The sequence below is a fragment of the Schistosoma haematobium genome, chromosome 5 (assembly GCF_000699445.3).
Source record: "Schistosoma haematobium chromosome 5, whole genome shotgun sequence".
NCBI classification, from domain to species: Eukaryota; Metazoa; Platyhelminthes; class Trematoda; order Strigeidida; family Schistosomatidae; genus Schistosoma; species Schistosoma haematobium.
The window spans coordinates 3,307,715-3,327,115 of NC_067200.1; the positions used below are offsets into that span (position 1 = coordinate 3,307,715).

The window sequence follows — 19,401 nt, forward strand, 5'->3', positions numbered from 1 at the left end:
TTCTGGGTTGTTTGAGGCTTTTCTTCGACTGAAAAAACCTCGACGTTAGATTTCGTGACTTCTAAAATGCGGTTGGCAGATGCAGCTAACTCATCTAAGGCGTTGTTTTGAAATGAGACAAGCACAGCTTGCACCTGATGAGGAAGTTTGGATAAGAATAGTTGCTTAAATAGGCAATAATCGATGGTTCTTTAGCCGATAACCTCTCTCATTCGTTGCAACATGTCCGTCGCAGAACTGTGTTACAGGTCGATGTTATTGAGGAGTTGGTCTAACCTTTGTCTATCGGTTAGGTCTCCGCATTAAAGAATAGAACGTTTCAGTGTTTCTTAGGGTTCAGAAACATCACTAGTAAACATACTAGGTGTTACGTACCTGTTGAATTCGCGTGGTAGTGCCTTGACTACTGCGAGGAATTGTGCACTATGTCGACAACGCCGTGCTCGGAGAAGTCGGCTTCTGCGTAGCGAAACCAGGCTTCGATGTTGTCTGGCCAGAAGGACATCAGTTAAAACGAATGTGGGGACAAAGTCTTAAGCTTAAGTACTTTGGGTGTCTGTTCAGTCATAGTGAAATATGAAGTACGAGAATGAACGGGGAAAAAACATATATATCCAACAACATGGAAAAATATCACATTGTATAAAAAATTAAGATAAGGCAATGAAATATAGAATCCCAAAAAAGAAACAGATTCTCAGTTTACGATTTTGTGTACCAGGTCACGTTAGGCTCACCAATGAAGATGGCACAGGTATTCAGTGTTTGACAACGCTTTAACCAGTAACACCTGCTAATATAACTCGTACCTACCAAGAGGAATCAAAAGATAGAGTCGAGGAGATTGGAAGATATATTTGATGACTATCCATATATTGAGAATCGTCTGATCTAATCTGGCTAGCGATTGCAGTAGATGTTGAGCATGGCGTTTCCACTCGTAATCTGGTGCGGATGCATGACCGAGCGCCTTCAGCTAGGTGAGTCCATTAAAACATGTGGTCAGCATCCAATGTCGAAAACTTACAGAGCTATTTATTTTGTTGATTTATTTACCGCTACAGCTTTAGGACGGATGTTCACTAAGCAAGATACTACCATGTTCACCACAGTATACAAAACCTTTGTGAAAACTAAGCTTGAGAGCTGCATTCCAACTGCAAGCTATTGTTGACTCGGATATCCTGGAAGAAGGACAGAGGGCAGCTGCCCGTGCAACTCCAGAACTCCGGGGTTAACCATACAAAGAACGGCTTGAAAGGCTGAACCTCTTTACACCGTCTTATCGCAGTCTACGGGGAGATCTTATTTCGATTTATAGAATACTAAGAAATGATTTTGGACCCAACTTATTCTCTCTCTTTCTTCCCACTAGATCGGGACACCTCAGAGGACATAGCAGGCGAGTAGAATAGCCAAGAACGAACAAAATACCCATGGCATAAAAATTTGCACAGAGAGTCATCAATAATTGGACAGGTCACCCGTAGAAGTGATGTCCGCTCCTTCAATTAGATCATTCAAGAGAAGACTGGACAGTCACAGAAGCATAACATTAGCATTAGGCCTTTTGTCCTTACTGCACAAATCCGTATCTGAGTTTCTTTTCCCTCATGGAGTAGTGAATTAATGAAATTCCCTAATATCAGCACCTTTTTTTCATATTCAAAACCAGATTGAACCTCCACAGTGTTACAAACTGCAAGGACTATTATAAGTCTATAGGCCGCCAATCCTTATAACTGAATACCCCAAGCCACTGTGGGTGGCAAGGGAAAGCTCTCCACAGACTTAAAAGTGTGCTACACAAATGCTCGCAGCCTACTAAATAAAATGGCGGAGCTGAAGTCAGTGGTGGATAAAGAAAAACCGGACGTTATCGCTGTCTCGGAAAACTGGTTAACGTCAGAAGTATTAGATAGTGAAATCCAGTTGACTGGTTTCATAACCAGTAGGGTTGATAGATTAAACCGAAGGGGAGGCGGGGTTATTGTGTACACGATAAGTACCCTAACCATAAGAGTAGCTGAGACAGTAGCACATGTTCCAGGGACATGTGAACTGGTGAGATGTAGGTTGAAATGCCAAAGGCAAGATATTGAATTAGCTGTAGTATATCGCAGTCCAGAATGTATAGCAGATGATTTTCTCCTAAGTAAACTTAAGTCCTGGTGTAACAAGGGTAAAAACTTTGTAGTAGGCAACTTTAATGCACCATATATAAACTGGGTTAACTTAGAAGCAGGGTCATCGATAACGTCGTTCGATTGCAAACTGTTGGAAACCTCGATTGGATTAGCTTGATTCTAACACATTGGAAATCCCACAAGATATGACTTACGAAACCCTTCTTCTCTTTTAGATTTAGTCTTCACACACGGTGATAACGTTAGTCAAATGACTTTCCTCCCACCACTAGGGAGAAATGACCATGCAGTCATCTTATTCAAATTCATGGCTGAGATTGCTTGCCAAACAATTGCGCCGGCCCGTCCTAACATATGGAAGGCAGATATGCAGGCAATTAACTCCACAGCATCGGCTGAGAACTGGGAAATTGACTCAAAGGCATCAGTACAAGAGGCATGGACTCTATTCAGGCAGTTATACAATCGGGTAACTCAACCATACATACCCTGGACTGTCCCAAAGAAAAAGAAGCACGGACATCCCTGGATAGGGCGGGATATTCGACGTTTACTAGGACAAAAGAAGAAATGCTGGGATGTTGCCATTCGCCTTGGCACAGCAGGTACGATGGAACGCTACAGATAAGTAAGAAACACGTGTATAACTAAAATTCGGGAAGCGCAAAGAATATGAAATGCAGCTGACACAATCTGCACTCAAGCAGCCCAAGAGGATATTCTCGTACATAAACTACAGAACAAGGATGCATCATTGGATTCCCAACCTAATTAAAGTAGGAAGTGAATCTGAAATGATAGAGGAAGATCAGGAAAAAGCTGAGGTTATGGCTGACTACTTTGGGGCAGTTTTCACTCAGGAACCTCCTCTAGAGAGAGAACCATACCCAATTACAGAGTCAACAAACCAGCTGCTCACCGTGGACTTCGACCAAAACGATGTGCTTAAGGCTCTTAGCACCCTAAACATGGAGAAGTCAACAGGACCAGATGAACTACACCCTAAAATCTTGAGACATATTGCCCAATATATCGCAGCCCCACTGACTGTGATATTCAAAATGTCACTTGACCAAGGTGTGTTACCTATGGACTGGAAGGACGCAATCGTCACTCTCATACATAAAACAGGTCCACGACAAGTTCCATCGAATTACAGACCCGTAAGCCTCACCAATGTTGTGATTAAAATACTGGAAAGAATAATCAAACGGACCATAACGGCATTTATGGAAACCAATAACTTGCTGAACATGGCACAACATGGTATTAGAAAGGGTCTATCCTGTACAACGAACCTCCTTATAGCTAGGGAGCTCTGGATTAATGCGCTAGACAACGGAAACTCAGTGGATGTTGTCCACATAGACTTCAGTAAGGCTTTTGAAAAGGTGCCAACTAATAGACTACTACAAAAGTTGGAAAATCTTGGTATTGCTGGAACTCGTTTAAAATGGATTAAGGATTTACTAGTAGGTCGTAGACAGAAAGTAAGAATAAATTCCAAGTGCTCCATATGGAGACCAGTACTTAGTGGAGCACCCCAAGGTTCCGTCCTAGATCCTTTACTTTTTATAATGTACGTTAATGATCTTACAAGTATAGTACAGTCCCCAGTGTTATTATACGCTGACGATGTAAAAATCGGGCGAGTAATAACTGATGACAAAGACGCATTTACTCTTCAGGCGGACTTAAATAATATGATAAACTGGTCTAAAGAGTGGCTGATGCCTATCAACTCGGAAAAGTGTGTCTACATGCACTTGGGGGATTCAAAGGTAAATACGTACAACATAGGGTATGTGTCATTACCCGTAGTCCGGTCTCATAAGGACCTAGGAGTGACGGTGAGCAATGATCTTAAGACGACGGCCCATAGCCGGGGGGTCGCAGTTAAGGTGTTTATAACCCTCTGGGCTTTGAAAAGGACATTCACTAAGTTTGATACTACCATGTTCACAGCAGTATACACATCCTTAGTGAGAACTAAGTTAGAGAACTGTGTTCAGGCTGCAAGCCCCTGTTTAAACGGTGACTCAGACATACTAGAGAAAGTACAGAGGGCAGCTACCCGTGCAATTCCGGAACTCCGGGGTTTATCATATAACGAGCGGCTTGAAAAACTGAAACTCTTTACTCTGTCCTATCGCAGACTAAGGGGAGATTTAATATCTATGTACAGAATAATGAGAAATGATTTTGGACCTAACTTATTCTCTCTCTTTCTTCCCACTAGATCGGGACACCTCAGAGGACATAGCAGGCGAGTAGAATAGCCAAGAACGAACAAAATACCCGTGGCATACAGGTTTTCACACCGAGTCATCAATACTTGGAACCTGGTGCCTGAAGCGGTGGTGTCCGCACTTTCAATTGACTCTTTCAAGAGAAGACTGGACACTCACAGAAGCATACTAGAAAAGAAATAACATAGGCCGTAGGCCTTCTGTCCTTACTACACAAATCTGAATCTGAAACCTGGATGGCGGGTTGTTCGGAAGGTGGTCGCTGACTGCCAAGATTACAAACCGGAGTTGGGTTTATTTCAGGTCGTTACCTGAACAGATTACCTAGCTGTACCAAAATTTCTGCATAAGGTAAATGATTCTTTATGATTAAAATGAGGTATCTTAAGTTAGTTAAGCTTTCGAATTTCGTTTTGTTGATTAATTCATATATGATTTAATATATGTATAGTTATATATACTAATATATCAATTTTGTATTTTCATTTTATATAAGATGAAAATTTTTTCGAACTACGGACGCATTTTGTCCTACCCAAGTAACCAGTAAAGGGAAGATAAAGGCTAACAAAGGGGAAATGAAGAGGAAAATAGGTTCTAAAATAATGGGGGAACGCGCCTTAATGTCTGCTTTTTCGCCTATCAGGAGAGATAATGCATATTTTCCACTTTATGCCTCTGTATTTTAAATGTCGCAGGACTTTACTTTTCACCCAAATACACGCTAACTTGTTTACTTTCCGGCGAAATACACGATAATTTGTCTTATTTTCGCCTATAAACCCGCCGAATAATCTGCTTTTCTCCTAAACACACGCCTAATTGTCTACACGCCAAATCATCTACTGTTCGCCTTAGTGCACGACGGTTTACCTAATTTTGCTCCAATTTTTAACGCAATTTTGGCTTAATCCCAAACGTCTCCTGTGTTCGCATTTATTTCCATAACGCCACACGACAAGTGCAATCGACGTTAAAAAAGGGGTACATATCTGAATAAATTTATTGACAAGAAAAGAATTTCATATTGTACAACATTATCAGTAGTTGACAAATGCTAGAGCATCGATTGTTATGTATTTTAATTATATTTGCCAAGTCATATTGTAATTCGAAAAGATCTACAAAAGAAAGAACAGATTATGTGTTATGAACTAGACACGTGTAGTTAATTACAAACGCATTTAAAACCAAACAGGCTTCCTCAACATTCACTCAAAGAGTTCCCCATGCAAGTTAGAAAATAAACTCATGTTTTAAAGAAATGTTTATTAAAAACGAGGTTGAGCATGAAAAATATCCCACTGGTTATCTCCTTTTATAACGCCTGTTAGACCATTGAGAAGAAAAGTAATCTTCTTGTGAATTCTGAAATTTTAATTAACACAAAAAATTGAAACGATACCTAACTGCTATTGTTTTTCTAAGCAACTATCTACGTGAAGTTTTACCTACGGTTATGTTCGTTAACACTGGACATTGTACCTGTAGAACAGTAGAGAATAGTTATCATCTCAAATTAGTGCATACATGTCCTTTTTTTCTTCGATGACGCTTTTGTAATTTGTCACATGTGGAAATGCCCTTGCGCCTCGATGTCATACAGTTTCACAAGGTTTTTTTCCGTTGACGGATTATAAAAGAAACCGATTAAGTCATTCTATCCCTAATATCATTTTTCTTCGAAGTGTATACTCTATGATCGGTCGTTCTTACTACTATTAACATTGCTGTAATCTCTAAGCTGTTGCGGTGTAGAAAATCTTTCCCGTGCATATTTTTATCAGATTCTTTATTGATTACAACTAAACAAGAATGGCGTAAGGCACTAGTTTAAGAATTATTCAATATAATGGAGTTTTATTAGTGTCATTATTATTTGTATTTATTTGAGACATTTTTTATTAGCTTCAAATAAAATAAAAGTTGAGATATTGGTTTTTTTTTGTAGCCTAATGATTCGTACTGGAAAGTTTCTGTTATTTTGCATCTCTCGCCCATCAGTTCGATGTTTGAGTTCCTTTGAAAGTGCACAAAATCCAGTCAATCTTTATCCAAATTCTGATCCTAACGCTGTTTTCAAGAAACCTACAGAACCAAGTATTGTACGTTCATTGATTTATGTTTAGTGCTTATCATTTTGTAATTGTCTTGTATCATAGAGCCAAAATGTTTTCAATGGATATATCCCTATCGGTATAATTTGTGTGCCCTTGAGTAACACTACATAATTTTTTTGACTAGACGAACTTCAAATATCCTATGCGTATTCAAGTGGTCCAGGAGGACAACATGTGAATAGAAGTATGTTTGTTTATATTTTGTGAAATTAATTTTTATATCAATCTTGTGTTATGAGTTTATTCTACGTGACATCAGCATCATTGAAATAATAAAAGTTGGCAACACCCCTAGAAAGGAGTTAGAAACGGTTGACTCTAAGAATGTCACACTTCACCTTGTCCAACGGACGTCAGTTCCTGGTTGTAAGGCCTTTTAAAGTGCAGAGCTAACACGCGAAATTCTCACCAAAAGACCGTGCGTGTTCGGCTTCAGATAGTTTCCACTTAGACTCGGTGGTCACGCTCCCAGATTACTCAGACCACCCCTACCCCAGCGCAAGATAAAACATCGTCTCACGTGGTGACTCCCACAATCGACTCAATGATGAACTTAAATAGACCACATTGCTAGCAGTCATCGTTTCACAGGCTCGATAGGAAGCTATCGCTCATTATGAAGCACATGTTTAGACTCAGATCATGGTTTAGTATGTGCACGCATTTGTTGCGTCCTACTGGATGTAAAAAGCCACAGCAACAAAACATCTTTGAGTTCAAATTACTGATAAGAAAGTCAAGAGTGTGTATTTCATGAACAACTAGAGAAGCAATCTGTCAACCATGAAAGTGATATTCAGCATGAGGTTGGCTAAATAATCAAAAAGCTGTAAAAACAGCAGTGATATGTACCAAAAAAACTTAAGCTAAAAGGTTGAGAGAAATCAGTGGAATTCAATGGCGTTTTCTCAACTGGTAGATGCTCGGGAACTCACACTATCTGGCTCACAACACGAGGGGCGAAATCAACTTAAATATATTTTGGTAAAGAGCCTACGTAATGATCATGAACAGTGGTAGGTAGCGAAAGCGGTAGAGATGGAAAAGATAGCAATGTTACGTAACAATAGACAACTGTTCAGACTTATCAAGGAAACGGGTATTAAGAATCCAGTTGTTAGTGAGACTCTGAGAAAGATGGGAATACCAACCACCCCTGAGTGTTCTGGTATGGCTGAAGGTGGGGATAGTCTGCTCTCCATCTCCAAATGCTCTCACATGGGCACGCGTAAACAGACACTGACCCGGAAACCCTACTCAGTGCCTTCTCTCGGCTGGGGTGTTGTTTACGAAATTGAGAGGACGAAAAGTGAATGTCCGACGCTTTGACCCGTTTGATAGGTATGGAGGATCTACCTAGAGGAGTTGGAAAACCATGATTCCAAACCAATGGTGCACATCCTAAGGAAAAAAAGGCGTATGAACCAATTGTGGGCCATCGGATACCATGGGACTGGATCTAAAGTTCGTGCACTGCCTTATGGATAAGACATTCAGGTCAAAGACTCGGGTAGTGGTTCCCTAAGGAAACCGTCTGCCTCGGTTTGGACGCCGCTACAGTAGACCCTTGTCGTGTTGCGAATTGCTACAAGTTACTTCTATTACTCTATTACAGTGTAGATGCATTTTTAAAAATGCATTAACATTTGTCACAAGCTTAACTTCGAAATTTGTGTTTTCTTTTCCTTTTCGATACTCTTGATTAGTTTACGCCTTATTCTTACTGGTTGAAGTATAATGTACTGATGACCTAGGGCGACTTATCAGACTATCAGTAAACGTTGCCTAGTTATATAACAATTAGTAAAATATGTTTTATTTACCGCCACAACAGTAAAATAACGGCTTTGATTCGTTGTAGTTGGAGACGAAGGTCAAGTTTACCGTTGCTGCTACCTTGGCGTGGTGGTCGGGCTTGCTTATCGTGATGAACCAATCGGCCTATACTGGCTGAAACAATTGTTCCTCAAGGTTCTACCATGCCAGACAGGTCGGTTGAGGGGCGATAAGACTAGATAATGCCTATAAAAATGGCATGTGCCTGTCCTAGTAGAAATATATTATTACCTGTTGCCTGGAGAAAGACGTCTCGACCTTGAGCATGCGGATGATATTGCCTTACTATGTGATGATGCACATGTAATACAATCCGCACTTAATCAGCTGGTAATTAGTTTCCGTAGGTATGGTATGCGATTCGCACCTTCGAAGCGCAAAGTACATCTACAAGACCGGCAGGACCCTGATCCTGCACTCATCCTGGATAGTGAACAGATAGTAGTCGAGAATTTTGTATATCTGGATAGCTTCATAAGTGCTCTCGGTGACGTCAGTGCTGAGACCAATTCAAGTATAGTCAAAGCCAGAGCGGTTTATTCCAATCTGGGTCCTCTTTGTTACCGTGATGTTAGTATGGCTGTCAAAGGTCGGATTTACAACGTGTCGGTGGGAGCAGTTTTGCTCTATGCTTGTGAAACCTGGCCTCTCCAAGTTGAGGATGCTAGATGACTCTGTGTTTTATCGTTGTTGTCTTCGAAGGATTACTGACATCTAGTGGCAATATCACGTTAGTAATGAAGATTTTCGGCATCGTGTGTTCGGACACAGCACGATAATTCAATTGGTTTCACTATCTTGAAATGTCGACTTTGGTGGCTTGTACATATTTTACTTATGTCGTCCCAGAGTATTCCACGTCGTGCATTGTTTGCCACCGCTGGGACTGTTAGAAAAAAGCGGAGAGGTAGTTAGTGTGTGACATGGTGTCGTGGTATGAAAGAAGGCGGTATAGGAGTTTCTTCTGTTGGACTTTCAATACTCTCTGGTTAGGGTCCTAGAAATGTTGCAACATAGTTGCTAGAGATGTTATCATCTATGGCTCAGAATAGAAGCCAGTGGCAATCCTGCCATAACTTTCTATTACTTCATAAAAGTGAACGTAACTTCTTTAACTGAAAGAATTCTTCCTGGTTGTATTTTTACCAACTGAACTGTTTTTCTCACTGATATTATTATTATTCCACTCTTATACACTGATTTCTGTTTGTTGTTGTTGTTCTTTTATTATACTCATTTTACATTATCTCTTCACATCTTTATTATTATTCTGTGGCGCATGTGCATTTGGTGCCCCCTTGTACCAATTTTTATGTGTTCAAATAAGATAAGTAAATCACTCTAAATCTAGGAGATTGTTCAGATGGGCAGAACTTTTTAAAGAACATATAAGAACTTCCGATGGAGAGTGAAAATAAATCAGGTCTAGGTTAAGCAAATGTCTAAGGAACGACTGTGAGCAGTGGTGGGCAACGAAATCAAAATAGATGGAAAAGGCGGCGACTATAGGTAACGCAAAACAACTCTACAGACTAATAAAACAAATGAACTAAAAAGTCAAGTGTAAGTGAGACTATTTCGGAAAAAGACGACACTTTTATCTGCTTCTAGTCCAGACGTTTAGAACGATGGGCGGAACATTTTAAGGAGCAGTTCAGCTGTCCTTCAGCTACTCTACAACCACACCATTCCCGGACAGCGTGAATAAAACATTGAAGTAGGTCCCTCGACTCTAGCTGAAGTTATAGATCATTGTATTATACTCTTTAAATAACATCTCCAAACACTAATTTTCCTGATTACTGCTTATACTCTTATTACCTCTACCACTACGGGATTTGAATCGACCACTACATCTGTGTGCTAATGTGGTGTGGCAACTCGAACTGATGTACGTACGTACGAAGTTCTACGTTGTTACTGACTGAACTGACTGACTGACTGACTCTGAAACGAGGAAGGGCAGCTGGTCCAGATGGGTTAACTGCAGAAGTCTTTAAGGATGGTGGTCCAATTTTAGCGATTAGGTCGACCAATATTTCGGCTGAAATCTGGGAGTTGGACGTGATCCCATCTGACTGGTGGCAATAACTTATCGTCCCGATATATAAGAAAGGATCAAAATCATCCTGTGATAACCATAAAGGGATTAGTTTGACTAATATAACATCTAAAACACTAGCATCAATAATTATCGGACGCCTAACTAAGACTCGTGAACTGCGAACACGAGAGAATCAAGCTGGCTTCAGACCTGGTCGTGGCTGCATCGACCACATACTCACCATTCGTCAGGTTCTAGAACATAGGCATACTTATCGGTGTCCGACAATGGTGGTCTTTCTCGACTTAAAAGCAGCATTTGACTCGGCAGACCGCGAGGTTCTGTGGCAGTGTCTGTCATCGAAAGGCGTACCTCAGAAATACATAAAACTTGTGAGGGCTTTTCACTCGAACACTACTAGTCGAATGAGAGCTTACAGCGAACTGTCATCTACTTTTGCAACCTCAAGTGGTGTCCATCAAGGCTGTCATCTTTCTCCATTTTTGTTTAACTTCATCATAGACCTACTGATGGAAATAACATTTTCGTCGACTGAATCCTCGGGTATTGATCTCCTTCCAGGAGGTCCACTTATCGACTTAGAATGCGCAGATGACATAGTCCTGTTTGGTGAAGACGCTAATAAAATGCAGAGTCCTTTGGTAGCACTAAGCAACAATGCCAGAATGTTTGGAATGCGCTTCTCTCCCTCTAAATGCAAGTTGTTGCTTCAGGGCTGGTCTGCGTCAACACCTGAACTAAGGATAGGGAGTGAATTAGTTGACCGCGTTGACAACACTTATATTGGAAGTGTGATCAGCCCTAATGGGTTGGTGTCTGACGAAATCTCAGCACGGACTCGAAAAGCTCGTTTGGCTTTTGCCAACTTACGTCACCTATGGCGAAGGCGAGATATCCGTCTGTCAATTAAAGGACGAGTATACTGCGCGGCAGTTCGCGTTGTGTTTAACTTTACGGCTGCGCAACGTGGCCATTAAGAGTAGAAGATATTCGTAAGCTACTAATCTTGGACCACAGGTGCCTTAGATATATTGCTCGCATCTGCTGGGATCACCGGGTAAGTAGTAGTGAGGTTAGGTGCAGAGTATTAGGGAATGATGGTAAATCAGTTGATGAGGTTGTGGATCTTCATCGACTGAGATGGTTGGGCCACGTGTTGTGTATGCCTGAACACCGATTACCACGACGCGCAATGCTTACTGGTGTAGGGGGTGGTTGGAAGAAAGTTAGGGGCGGCCAAACCAAAACGTGACATCAGTGCTTGAAGTCACTAACTTCTGGTCTGTGTCATGTTGGTAGATGCAGACTACTTGGCTGGTGTCCGTGTGACTATGGTAACCAATGGTTGGAGACTGTGTGTGACATGACTCAGAATCAATCACAATGGTGTAGTTGTATACACTCTCTGTCTTCCCTTAAACTAAGAGATTAAAATCGCTTTATATCTTTCTTTCTGTACTACGTCCTTACCTGCTGAATTAACCACTTCTACGAATTTGGTGTTTATGTTGTTGTGCTAATGAGGCATGGCAACTTGAACCGATGCGTATATGTGCCTGGTCCTACGTTGGAGCTGACTGACTGAATAAGAACTTCCACCTAGATTTGATCGAATAGTTTCGCAGTATTTGGGCGCCAAGTCGATGTAATACATTAAGGCGGAAGAATGTATCTGTAAAATCTCAACGAATGAATCCAACGTTTCTCCTGACAACCTGGTCCAAGCTTTTTAAGGAAGTATAATCAAACTGTGTTGATAAGTGCAAGCTACATGATTAGGGTCCGCAAATTAATCCTTATCATTGATTCAAGATGTTGAATGATATGATTTAGAATCAGTCCCAATGGTGTAGATACGTTCACTCTCTCTCTTCCTCATAGATTCCGGGTTTTAACATTATCTTTTACTGTTTATTGCATGATTTCATTTTTTCGACTCATATTCTGTATGCCTAATGCTTCATACTACCAGTAATAATGTTGCTACTTCTAGTACTTTGGGATTAATCGTGATATTTTTATGTTAGTGTGTTAATATGGTGTGGCAGCCTAGACCGACTTGTATACATGGCCAGGCTCTATATAACTTTTGACTGACTGGTCAGATTATATTATCCCTATTTCTCTGTGATGTTTTTTAGATAAAACGAAAGTGGAGATACGTTTTCATGTTCCATCAGCGTCATGGATACCAGATCAAGTTAAACAACTATTTATGGAAAGGGTATTTCTTTTATTGCCTATATTTGTTAATTTGTTTCCACAATTTTTAGGAGGCTAATCGAATTAATAAAGAGAATTACTTTATTATTACATCGGATCATACTAGGAAACAAATATTAAATCAAGCTGATTGTTTAGAACGAATTCGTCGTATAATCAGGGAATGTGTTAACTCATTAAATAAACCTGAACCAAGTCCTGAAACTTTGGAAGCAATTCAATCTCGGTGAGTGCTTTAAGATGATGTAGAATATTGGTAGCTTATGGTTGAAAATTTTGGCGGTTTTCTTTCTGAAATGTATGGCTTAGTCGAATATACCGTCGAGTTTAGAAAACAAAGCACCAAAATAGTCGTAATGTGTTTGTTTGATAAGTAAAAATAATGTCAACGTCGTTATTTTTTATTCTATATGATAAGACATTCAGTGAAGATTCCATGGCCGAGGTAGTTTGAGTCTGTTGCACAGCTTTTGGCATCGCAATTCATCGAGAGCGTGCCTGCTGCCATTTCCTAACAGCTGAAATTGGTAAGCGCTGCACAACTCATGGATATCAATGACCAGACAGTCGATGACCTAAACAATAACTCCGATGGGGTGCGGAAGTCAAGAGATAAGCAGTATCAAGAAAATAGAGGAGCTGAAGCATGAGATTGCCAAAATACAAGTGAATAATAACAGGAATGATAAATGTTACGCTTGTTGAGGAACTGGGCGTTGGAAGAAAAACTGTCAAAAAAGACGAAAACTCAGAGATTTTAGACGATATAATTTGTGTTCTTTCTACACAATGAAATCGAGGGGTTGTTGCACTAGTCGATAGAGGGGCAGTCTATGCTAGAGTAAGCATAAATAAACGAGATTTAGTGTATCTGATTGATACAAGGGCAGCAGTATCGATGATAGGCGAAGGGCAATGTAAAAGACTTAAGCCATGTACATTATCTGTCCACACCATAGGGTTTTGGGATTGTCTAACAGTATCGTAAAAGTTAAGAATCAGGAAGGTGGTCACAAACTACGATTCATTCCTAATGCATGAAAGTAGCGAAGTGGTTGAGATGTAAGTAACAACAAAGTTAATGAGTTGCTCACAAAATATACGAGACTGTTCACGGGAGACGGAGGGCCGTACGGACTTTATGACCAAATGAAGCATGGATTTTTGATAAAAGACGATTGAGTAACTATATTCGCAACATATCGTGTTCCCGTGCATTTGAAGGCTGAGGTAAATCGACAAATCCAGGAGATTTTAAATGAAGGTATAACAAGAAGCGGACAGACCGTACAGCTCGCCAGTCTTCTTTATAAGGGAACCAAATGGGAAGTACAGATCCTGTGTCGACTTTAGGGAACTGAATAACATAACAGAACTGAAATTGTGTGCAATGCCAATAATAGCGGAAACATTAGACCGGTTACAGAATGCTACAGTGTTTACATTGCTGGATTTGCGGTCAGGTTAATGGCCACTACCTACAAAAGAGAGCGATCGAAAAAAGACATTTACCGTTTGTGATAAGCATTATTTGTGTAGGCGAATGTCTTTTGGGTTGGCAGGTGCACTGATTGCGTTCAGAAGATTAATTACGCTGCTATTCAGGGATCTAGATAACGTCGAGGTGTATGGCGACGATGTAGTTGTGTACAGCCGTACAGACCACGTAAAGCATGTGGAAGCGGTCATAAAGTGAATTGAAGGATTCGGACTACGAATTAATAAAAACAAGTCGCATACAGTGAAAAGTAGCGTCACTTTGTTAGGGCATAAAGTGGGAAACGGAAAAATAAAACCACTGCCAGAGGAAATTCTAACCATAAAGGACATCGCTACACGTTGGGTAAACACCATGCTTATCGCAGACTAGCGGGCACGAACAATGACCGGAGTAGTAGTCCGGTACATTGTGGCGGGTCACGGATTACTGAAGGCGATATTAACCGACCAGGTTCCCTGTTTTGAAAGTGATGAGGTTTAAAGCTTTTCTAGGGCAGTTTAGCATCAAGAGGACACGATTCACACTGTACCCCCCGTAGAAGGACGGACTTACAGAAAGAAATACCCGGACATTAAAGGAATGGTTAGCTTCTAAAGGAGGGAATTGGGAGACAGAATTACCATTGATATTGCTGGCTCATCGTGCCTCCATATGAGGAACAACCAAGAAGTCACCTCTCCCTGCTGTTGTGTGCTAGTCAGCCGCGACTTTCAATACATAATAAAACCTGGTCACAACAACAGAAGTGAACGGCAACGAGGTCAAGAAAAGAGAGGAAGGAGGCAATAAGGAACATGAAAAGGAAGCAAATATCAAACACAAAGAAGGAGGAACAGCAGAAAAAGAAGTGGAAGTTTTTTGCAGCGGGCGACATGGTTAAATGTAAAGAACGGAAATACACCATAGAAGCGGACCAGGATCAGGGAGGCTGATCCTGAAGTAGGGAGGACCGTACATTTTCACGGAAAGGAGACCATCAGAAGCGCGGAAATGACAGTCAAGTACAGAGATGATTTCAGTGGCATCATGTAGGAGCGTCACGAACACCGACAAAGAAAAGAGCGGTACAACTTTGGAAACGACAGCAGGAACAGCTTATTAAAAGGGGAGATGAGTGTGGTGCATGCTACTTATACTGACAGATATATGTAGTATGTAACATCTATCACAAGTGGAAGGCTTGCCGAAAGAAAGTTGAAAAAAATTGAACTGAAGAAAACAAAAAAAGGGAACAGAAAGGAATTGTGAAGTAGAAGAATCATGTAGAATGTAACGAACAATTGATGGAAGATTTGTAAATGGAGTATTTAATGTATGGTATGTATGCATGCATTAGATAATAAATTAGTTATCTTCACCTTGTCTTTGTTAACTATAGGTCTAGTTTGTGTATACTGACTTTGTCTAAATGCATACTTCCGACTTTCGTATATTGATTATACCTATTAATATGAAGATTGTATTTAAAACTGAACACACCGGTTAGTATTGACAATAGTGGTAGAAAGATGTAAATCCTCACTTCTGGCTTGTTTGCTTTTATAGTTATAAGCCTGCTCTGTAATATTTTATTATTTGACCGTCAGGACCGATTCGACCATTTTCACAGAACCAAACAAACTAATATGTGCATATATATATATATATATATAATCAGTTGATAACTGAGTAGTCTCCGATGACATTTTTGTATATTCCTTTAATGGTTATTGAATTCTATCGGTTGAATTGCAATGTCTCGACTATTTTAAGTGATTTTCTATCGTGTACATTATATTTAGATGTTATATGGCTCACAGTATTGCAGTGGGAACCCTGAACCTAAGTTTGTGCTATTCAACGCACACCAAAAAAGTGTACCTGCAGTTTTCAGGAAACTAGTTCTCTCAGTGGTGTTTTAGCTACATCAAGCAGCACAAATCAATGTAAGTATTCCACTCCTGCAGGCGGTTAATCATGTTTCGAATAACTAAGTGTGTAACATTTCTGACTGTGAAATGCGTTCAAATTCCATGGCTAACCCCAATTATACCAAAATTATAGGTGTTAACTAGCACAAAACAAAGGACGAGTTGGATTTCCTACATACTACCTCCAACAAATTAATATCAAACTAACTTACCGTCTAAAACTATTTATTGGTCTATATTGTATGTCATTGTTTTATCTTAACAGTTTTATAAACATAATTCTGACAAATTTTTCTTTGATGTATTTTCTCTTTTTTCTTCACCTGCAAATCGGAAACAGAAAAGTGAAAGCCAACGAAGAAAGATTACGTAAAAAGAAAGAGAAATCATATACAAAACAATTACGACAAGATCATTATCACACTGATTTATTTTGATCCGTTTTTTAGTTTTCTATGGAAGTGTAAATATCACAATTGTTATTATTAATACTATCCCTTATATGTGTTACTGTAAAAATAAATAAGTAGTATGCCATATAATTATTGAATTTTTTGCTTTTTTATTAGTTTGCTTGTTGTATATATAAATTTAACTTATATTTCAACATTAAAACTTTAAGGAAAACCACAGGGAAATGCATTTTTAGATATTTTTCTTGCAATAACATGACTGTGTGTGATCATTTTATCTACCTCATGTACAGGTTTGTGTACTTGGCTTTAGCGCTACACTGTAAGTGTGAGGGTTAGTGACTTGTACTGATCAGTTGCCTAAACTGGAATAGATGAATAGATGAGGTTTAAATTTGCGACTTCGTAAATTGAGTGCGAACACTTCAACCACTGAGTTAATACTTCACCATTGTGTGAGATAACATATAGATTCGGTTAATTTGGTGTTTAATTGTCTTGAATCCGATTTATTGAATTCCATTAATCGCAACTCACGGAAAGTCATCTTGAGTTTATGGATTTTCCAACTTTCCTCTCGAGTTGTTTTTATTTTGTAATCAATTCTTGAGTAGCACTAAGGAATTATATCCAACTAGTTATGTGACGAAGTTGTGTTGTTTGTAAATCAAGCTCATTACCACGTATAAAGTTTTTGTTTGGTTTCTAGTTTAAGTGTCTATATAACAATAGGTATTGTTGTTTGGTCTAGTTGTTTCTTTATTTTGATATTTAGGAGAGACCCTATTCATTGTTTTATTACGTATGGTAATCAGTTCAGCATTATCAGCTTGCGATAACTGGACTCTAGTTAGAGACATTGAGTGACATGGCTCAGAATCCATATTACTATATTACTTACTTAATTACTTACTCCTGTTACCCTTTATGGAGGAGCATAGGCCGCTCATCAGCATTCACTATCCAATCCTGTCCTGGGCAATCCTTTCCAGCTGCTATTCACTCTACTCACATCTGCTTCTACTTCTTGGCGTAGTGTGTTCTTTGTCCTTCATCTTTTCCGTTTCCCCTCAAGATTCCAAGTTAGCGCTTACCTCGTGATAAATTTTGGTGATTTCCTCAATGTGTGTCTTGTCCACGTCCAATGTCTTTTCCTAATTTCCTCCTCAGCAGGAAGTTGGCTTGTTCTCTTTTGCCGGTGGTATCTGACCAACGGACATTGAGTATCTTGAGTAGAAAATTGTATTTAATTACTTGTATCTTTTTGATGATGAGTGCAGTGGTTCTTCAAGTTTCCACTCCGTGCAGTAGGACTGTCTTGACGTTCTTATTAAAGATTCTGACTTTGATATTAGTTGACAGTCGTTTTGAGTTCCATATGTTCTTCAAGTGTAGGAATGCTGCCCTTTACTAATCCTTGCCTTTATGTCTGGATCAGATCCTCCTTGTTTATCGATGATATCGTCCAGGTACGTAAAACTTTCCACCCCCTAAGAGCTTCTTTGTCAAATGTGACTGGGTTGATGCTCTATGTGTTAAACCTTATGATCTTACTTTTCCCCTTGTGTATGTTAAGGCCCACTGTCACAGAATCTGATACTACACTGTCTGTCTTCCTCTGTATTTGTTGATGTGTATGGGATAAGAGAGCAAGGTCACCTGCGAAGTCCAAATCGTCTAGTTACATCCAACCTGTCTATTTTATTCCATGCTTCCCCTCAGATGTGGAGCTCTTCATAATCTGGTTAACCACTAGAAGAAAAAGAAGGTGGGAGAGTAGAGAGTCTTGTCTGACTCCGGTCTTTACTTGCGATGTGTCTGTCAGCTGTCCTCCATGCACCATTTTGCAGTGTAGTCCGTCGTATGAATTCCGTACGATGTTGACGATTTTCTCAGGTACTCCATAGTTTCGAAGAAGTTTCCTTAGTGTTCTATCCACAATGCAAATGCTTTCTTATAGTCAAGAAAGTTGATGTATAGTGACGAGTTGTATTCGGTTGATTGTTCAACGATAATCTGTAATGTCGCGATTTGGTCAGTGCAGCACCGATCCTTACGGAATCTAGCCTGTTTGTCTCGAAGTTGGGCGTCTACTGAATCTTCCATCCGGTCCAACAACACTGTTGAATACCTTTCTTGACACTGATAGTAGTGTGATTCCTCTGTAGTTCTCACATTTGCCCAGATCTTTTTTTGGTATCTTGGTGAGGTAACCTTCTTTCTAGTCGTTCGGTACTTGTTCCTCCCCCCAAATCTTCTTGAATAGAAGGTGAAGCATGTTTGCAGTTACTTCCATGTCTGACTTCAGCTAGTATATTGTCATGTCTTGCTGCTTTCCCGCTCTTGATTTGTCTGATGGCCATTCTGATTTCTTCGGTCATTGGTGGATTGACATCTATAGGAAGGTCTGTGTGTGCTGCTTCCATGTCCGGTGGATTCAGTGGAGCTGGTTTATTCAAAAGTTCCTCGAAGTGTTCTACCCATCTGTCCCTCTGTTCTTGAATCTCTGATTGGCTTGCCTTCTTTGTCTTTGATCGGTCTCTCTGGTTTACTATGTCTCCCTGACAGTTTCTTCGTTGTCATATAGTTGTTTCATATTTCCTTATCCTTCAGCTTTTTGTGCCGCCGCTGCTAACTCTTCCATGTATTTCTGCTTGTCGGCTTTAATGCTCTTCTTCACTTGTTTGCTTCTGTGTATTCTGAGTGTGCTTTTACATTTTCTGTTCTTGTTCGGCTGTTTTTAATTGCTGTCTTGCTCTTCCTTTCTTGAATCTTGTCCAGTGTTTCTATAGAGACCCATTCCTTATGATGATGCTTCTTTCTGATCAGCACCTCCTGTCACTTTGAAGTTAGTGCTTATTTGATCTCTTTCCAGTTGTCCCCCATCGTAGCTTATTCTTCTTTCAGTTGATCCTGTGAGGCTTGGAACCTGTTATT

At 40.0% G+C, this 19,401-nt stretch overlaps 1 protein-coding gene across 2 annotated transcripts; it reads left to right on the plus strand.

The window, feature by feature from the left end:
* The first annotated feature begins 4,617 nt into the window (after positions 1-4,617).
* On the plus strand, positions 4,618-16,683 carry ICT1_1 (Peptidyl-tRNA hydrolase ict1, mitochondrial). Of its 2 annotated transcripts, none has more exons than XM_051217307.1 (7): positions 4,618-4,747; positions 6,348-6,501; positions 6,559-6,592; positions 6,641-6,700; positions 12,559-12,641; positions 12,691-12,866; positions 12,901-13,036. In XM_051217307.1, exons 2-7 carry the CDS (start codon positions 6,352-6,354, stop codon positions 12,947-12,949), a joined length of 552 nt encoding a protein of 183 aa, XP_051064693.1. In that variant the 5' UTR covers positions 4,618-4,747; positions 6,348-6,351; the 3' UTR covers positions 12,950-13,036. The 2 variants fall into 2 exon arrangements, with proteins under 2 accessions (XP_051064693.1, XP_051064694.1); XM_051217306.1 differs by lacking the exon at positions 12,901-13,036 and adding an exon at positions 16,392-16,683 and having other exon boundaries at positions 4,622-4,747.
* The last annotated feature ends 2,718 nt before the right edge of the window (positions 16,684-19,401 follow it).

Bases quoted from the DNA above. Each gene is read 5' to 3' on its own strand.
- ICT1_1 (XM_051217306.1), top strand. From the start codon at position 6,352: ATGATTCGTACTGGAAAGTTTCTGTTATTTTGCATCTCTCGCCCATCA. The intron at 6,701-12,558 runs GTATGTTTGTTT...GATGTTTTTTAG, and splicing joins AGGACAACATGTGAATAGAA to ATAAAACGAAAGTGGAGATA. The intron at 12,642-12,690 runs GTATTTCTTTTA...CACAATTTTTAG, and splicing joins AACAACTATTTATGGAAAGG to GAGGCTAATCGAATTAATAA.